The sequence below is a fragment of the Labrus mixtus genome, chromosome 14 (genome assembly GCF_963584025.1).
Source record: "Labrus mixtus chromosome 14, fLabMix1.1, whole genome shotgun sequence".
In the NCBI taxonomy this organism is placed as follows: Eukaryota; Metazoa; Chordata; class Actinopteri; order Labriformes; family Labridae; genus Labrus; species Labrus mixtus.
Window position 1 is genome coordinate 3,293,629 of NC_083625.1, and position 6,138 is coordinate 3,299,766.

The window sequence follows — 6,138 nt, forward strand, 5'->3', positions numbered from 1 at the left end:
GGATTGTTTATGTTTTTGCTTTTTTCACTTTTTGATTCTGCAACAACTCAACATATTGTGTTGGACTGGTGCTCAAATTGGGTTCAAAGGTCCCGCAGCTGTCCTTAACGAGATATCTAGGGGGCTCCTTTTTTTAAAATGTTCCTTCACTAAGTGACATAATGACAGATGGGTTTCATACACTGTCTGAAGTACAACAGCTTAAAGTAAAAATCACAGGACGAATGTCATCAAACGGGTTCTTTTATTGTACTTAAGGGTCTTTTATTGATACATCAGCTGCATTCTTTGTATCATTGCTGTCCTGTGGAAACCACAAATCTATGATATATTATATTACAAATTGACTCCATTAAAGTTCAGTTGGAAACCGACTGAGATCTTGCGGTTCAACCGGTCCTGGTCCAGGTTTTAGTCTGCATCAGAGTTAGATATTCAGACTCACACGAGCCTCAACAAATCAATGCAAAGTGGAAAATGCACCAAGCAAGTGTAATAAAGCTGAACACTGCATGTTTGGAGTAAAAGCACAATTAGACTGTTTGTAAAAAATGTGAGAACACAAAAAATGTAATGCAACAAAACATCTATTGTCCAACATCTACCACATGAAATCTCAAATTCTTGCCAGAAAAAGTATCGGTATCATCTTTTAAAAATTCAACTCATGCCTGTTTCTGTGCTTTTTTGATTGCACAGAAACTTAGATTATTTTCTATTCTTCTTTTGTCCATAAAAAACATTGTGCTCATTTTAATTGTCATTTTAACAAAAAAAAATTATTACAGACGGTGAAAGTGAAAGCAGAGGCCCGTCTGGATTTGCTGCGACAGGCAGGCGTCGCTGTGGAAACGTGGCTGAAGAGCGCCATGAACCAGGTGATGGAGGAGCTGGAGAACGATCGCTGGAACAACCTCAACACCCATGATCCTTCACTCTCCGTAAGACCCACAAAGCACTCATGAGTATTTAAAGATGAGCGATGCAGATCGTCATAAAACAGCTTGATTTAAGGAGGATTGGTTTTATTTCCCGTCTGTTCTGTCGGTGCAGGGAACAGCAGATCTAGAGCGAGAGGATGAGGAGGAGATGGAGGACAGCGGTGAAGTGTTGGACGACAGCAGCTCCAGCCCCTCCAGCACCTTGAAAAACTATCCCCTCACCTGCAAAGTCCTCTACTCCTACAAGGTAACAACAATATATAAGATAATGCTAAATGTGTCTGCTGCTTTAAGGAAAAACCTTTTACTTAAACTGCTAAATTTAAACCTGATCTGATACGTTGTTTCCAGTCGTCTCAGCCGGATGAACTCACCATCGAGGAGCAGGAAATCCTCGAGGTTATCGATGATGGAGACATGGAGGACTGGGTCAAGGTACGTTTGAATTGTGTTCACTTTGTAAGCCAAAGATTTCAGTGTTTTCAACTGAACTTGATTTTTTTATATGGCTTTTTGTTTTGTTGTTTATTTTTTTGCCACCAAGAGTCAGATTATATATTTTTTTTGCATTTCCAGGCCAGAAACCGCAGCGGACAGGTCGGCTACGTCCCGGAGAAATACTTACAGCTGCCTTCGTCCAACAGCTTGCTGAGCATGCTGCAGGCTCTGGCCGCGCTGGACGCTCGATCACACTCCTCCAGCAACTCCACAGAACCTGAGACTGAAATCCCAACCAGCTCTGTCAACGGAGACTCCACTGGTGAGGGATTCCTCTTAGCTTAATGAGCCAATGTATATACGTTTCCATCCATATCCAGATATTTAGTAGACACAGACTTATCAAGCCGTCCTTTTGCTGTTTCAGTGTCGTTTGCGAAGGCCCTGTACGACTACGCGGGACAAACGGAGGATGAGCTGTCGTTTCCAGAAGGAGCCATCATCCGCATCCTGAGCAGAGAGACCCACGAGGACGACGGCTTCTGGGAGGGAGAGTTCAACGGCGTTGTGGGCGTCTTCCCCGCCGTGTTGGTGGAGGATCTGACCGGTGGCAGCGAGAACGGAGACGGGCAGAGAGATGGCAGTGCACAGGTGTGTTGACGTGTAAACACAGGAAGCTTACAAACATCTGGACGGGACATCAGCACTAAAATGAATGTTTTATTTACAGTTTTTATAAATGACATCCTCCTGCACTGAGCTGATTAATCAAAAACATTAAAGTTTAAAACAGTAATTATATATAAACTTAATCTTTCTGCAGCGACTGGGCAAAACAATACTCAGCAGAAAAAGCAGTTTAATACATTTTTCTCTTTGTTTTCAAGGCGTCCCCCTCCCCTCTGGCTCAGTGCGATCGATCCCCTCGTAGTCCCTTCCAGCCGGGGCCCCTCCACAGCAGCCCCCTTCAGACGCCCACCATGTCGTCTCCTCAGTCGAGTCCCTGCAGCGCCACGGCCTCTCCCATCGGTCGACCTCCTTCCTATCACAACGGACATCACAGGCCGCCACCGGCGCCACACAAAAGCCCCTTCCAGAGTAAGATTTACTTCTTCTTTGTCTGCATCAGAGTACGAGTGAAGTATAAACGATGGTAACCCTGTGTCCTCTGCTCTCCTCAGGTCCAGCTCAAGGCTCGCCTCAACCTCCAAAATACCCAGAGAGCGGCGCTGGCACCATTCGACCTGTGAGTTCACATTTTAACTTCCACTAAAAAAAATAACCGACGCATTGTCATCAGTATTCTTATTGAACCAAATGGGGATGGATGTTTGCAGGTCCGTGCTGCTCCTCCGCCCCCTAAGCAGCACCCCCGGGGGCAGGTGAAGCGGAGGGAGGAGGTGGAGATCACGCTGGTTTGAAGGCAGCACCCTGGCGGTGAAGGCGATAAAGAAGAAGGCTCTGTTTGAACCAGCCGGGACTCAGCAGACTCTCTGACTCTAAACGGACTCCTAAAGGAAACCTGAGAAACCTTAAACCCCCCCCCCCCCCCCCGAAGACACGTGGAGGCCCGGACACTTGGTCCTCTTTGTCTTTTCACACAGCACCTCACAGGGTCAGTGTGCTGAGGAGGGAGAACGTGCCTTTCTCTTTACTATCCTTTAATTTCCTCTCATGTTCAGTTTTTATTCACACTCCCTTCACCAGCGTTGGTCTGCTGTTTGACCGATGGAAAGGTCTGTTTTCAAGACTTTAATGCAAAGCTACACGTCCTCCGCTCCGTACTGTCCAACTCTTTAAACCCGGACATGAATCTCACCTACAGACCGTCTCATCTAAGCATCTGTCCTGGTGCTTGTTCTCCAGATTCATTCTGCTCCAATCCTGTTTCCATTTCCTTTGCTGTCGCTCATAATAACTGATATAGTGATAACAGATCAGTGTGATGCATCATCATCTGTGCAGGCATTACTAATAGAACTGGATGAATCACCCGGGCATTAATTACATACAATGATGTTTAAATTAAAAACAACTTTTAGGCAGAGTAACACGCTGCAACTCAATTCTGAGAAGAAGATGGTTTGTTCATCTGTCTGGTAACATCACACTGAGGAGGAGCGATCAGGAGAGAGATGACTGATACGTGGTGACAACATGTAGGATGAGAATGAAAGTGTCACAGCACATTAAAGGTGTTAACAGGCAGGTATCAGTTACCTTCAGATAAAGCAAAGCTAGCTGATGGCGCCCTGTTTCCAGCCTTTGTGCTAACCCACGTCAGCAGGGCTACGATGAATTATAGATTCATCATCAAATAAATAAATATATAAATGTATGTATAAACATCCCGGCTTCTCAGAATCCAAAGGGATTTAAATCAGTGTTTTGTTACGGCGCTCCAAATCTCAAATACATTCAGTTTATATTAAGATTTAATACAAAGAAGAGCAGGAAGTTTCCATGTTTTAAAGGATTCTTTTTGTCATTCAGTCAATGATCAAATGAGTCTGTTGGCTTGTTTATAAGTCTTGCGATTGTTTCAGATGCTGAAGTAAGCTAACTGGCTGTAGCTTCATATTTAGCACAGGATGGAGAGTGATATTAATCTGCTCAACAGACTGAAAAAGAAAACGTCTTAAAGGATTTCTTTGACTGAAACAACCCGGCACAGATACATTGATCGGTCAGAGGTACCGAGTCATAGTGGCAGTGAACACTTTCAAACAAATCCATGTCTACACATCATCACTACATGAACACCCTGAATCACTATATCGCTTACTGAGCTGCTCCGGCACCATTATGGGATTTCTTCTATGCAACAACGTCACACTGTGCCGCTCATCACACGTCATGTTGGGAACACGTAGCTTCAACATAAACCAAAAGTCTAAGATCAAAAAAGAGGAAAAAAAAAAAAAAAAAAAGACTAACTCCAGCGGGAGCGAGGCTGGTCCTCTCCTCCAAACACGTAACTACACACAGTTACACTAACAAAGGGAAAAGTGGCAATTTTAGTTGTTATGTCAGTAGGGAGAATCTCCTAGAAAAAAATAAATAAATAAATAATGGATCCTTTACCTTATTGTTGAGTATTTGTTTAAAGTCCTTCTTTCTGTGTTAGTTTTCTAAAGACGGCTCTAAAGGGAGTAACGCAGTGAACTGTTACTTTCCCTCCTCGTGCGTTGTAAAAACAAAGATCTAGAAAAGATATGAAAGCTGCCAGTAGAAGTCGCTGGTTTGCTGCAGTGGAAGCGGTCGCAGTCGATGACAGTTTCACGACGAGGTCATGTGCAGTTTAAAAACACGCCTTCGTTTGAAAAAAGGAGGAAACCACCCTGAGCTGCTAGCTGTCCAATTTTACGGATAAGAATCTATACTGTCACAGTGAAGCACTTTTTGATGTCTTCTTATTCCTTTTCAGTATTGTGGATGCTGCGTTGTCGGTTTAAGTTCCTCGTTTGACGTTTTTGTTTACCAGCTATATTGGTATGAAACATTTCCTTTAACCTGCTCTTGTATTATTTAGCCTTAAATAGTCGTCGTAGTGTCTTTGTTTGAGGTCGAGATGTCACAGTTTGTTTATGATATATAGTTTACAGAGAGCTTGGAGATGGATATCTGTACAAATGACAGCACAGTATTTTTTTTTTTGTTTTTGGTTATTTTACCTTTTTTAGAATTAGGATTTAAAAATATGTATGAAACCTTAGTTCAATTGGATCAGAGGAAAAGAGATATCTGTCGGCCATGTCGCTGTGTTCTCGTTGATCTCCTTGAGATCTGAATGACATCAAACTTATTTTTGAAGTTTGCTTTTACCCTGTTGTATTGAAAAAGAAAAGAAGAAGTGTATTTTTTTTTCCCAATAGAGAAGTTGTTGTTAACTTGCTACTGGTCCTGGTTCCACGTCTAGTCTGGATCTGAAATTCAGTGACAAATTGCCCACATTTCAAGCTCTGCAGAAACTGCAGGGCGTCATATTTACACACCAGTGGATGTTAAATTGTATTTATTGTGTACAAATAAATGTGAAATAAAGATAGCTTAAATGAATCAAACCAGCAAGGCTCCTTTTTTTCCGATCTTTGCATTTGCATCTTGTTATTAATTAATCTGTTTTAATCTGTTTGCTGTTTTAGGCAGTGCATGTTTGACTTTGTGTGTGTGTGTGTGTGTGTGTGTGTGTGTGTGTGTTTAATTGATTTCAGAGCACCCTCTAGCTGCCAATAATATTATTGCAAACAGATGTGGTCAATCCCGCATCTCTCCCCTTTGACACGTGGAGTTTTTGTTTTCATAACAACATAACTAATGACCCAATCTGTTGATTTCAGGACATGTTCCATATCTTGGACAACAAATACGCCTCCTGACCAACATTTCACACTGAGTAGATATATTTTAGTTATTGTCAACTTAAACGGAAGAGAAATTAAATAAACCATGCATGTCAACTTGCAACATTTTCTTCTGAAGAATGGCAGAAGTTTTAGATCCTGAATGTCACAATTAAAAAAAAAAAAAAAACAGTTGAGTGGCTGCTTGAAAAATGAAGCAGAAGTATAAATAATCAGAGTGATCAAATAACAGTAGACAGTTATCCTGATGACAGTGAACGCATCACTCAACAGAAATTGAAATGAGCTCACACATTTCTTCATTATTACTTTTTAAGAGCAAATATGGGATGATTTTCAAATATGTTAAAGTACAACATCCTGGGGTGCTGGTGGGGCAGAGGATGGTGCGCTCG

General features: G+C 42.2%; 1 protein-coding gene across 1 annotated transcript in view; it reads left to right on the forward strand.

Annotated features, from left to right (window-relative positions):
- LOC132988795 (F-BAR and double SH3 domains protein 2-like) overlaps positions 1-5,446 on the forward strand; it is a 30,657-nt gene extending 25,211 nt beyond the window's left edge. The window contains exons 13-20 of the mRNA XM_061056376.1: positions 789-941; positions 1,054-1,188; positions 1,293-1,376; positions 1,518-1,701; positions 1,807-2,030; positions 2,267-2,477; positions 2,561-2,625; positions 2,717-5,446. Coding sequence (XP_060912359.1) covers positions 789-941; positions 1,054-1,188; positions 1,293-1,376; positions 1,518-1,701; positions 1,807-2,030; positions 2,267-2,477; positions 2,561-2,625; positions 2,717-2,800 — 1,140 coding nt within the window. The 3' untranslated portion in view covers positions 2,801-5,446. The remainder of the gene's footprint in view (positions 1-788; positions 942-1,053; positions 1,189-1,292; positions 1,377-1,517; positions 1,702-1,806; positions 2,031-2,266; positions 2,478-2,560; positions 2,626-2,716) is intronic.
- Positions 5,447-6,138: the final 692 nt, after the last annotated feature.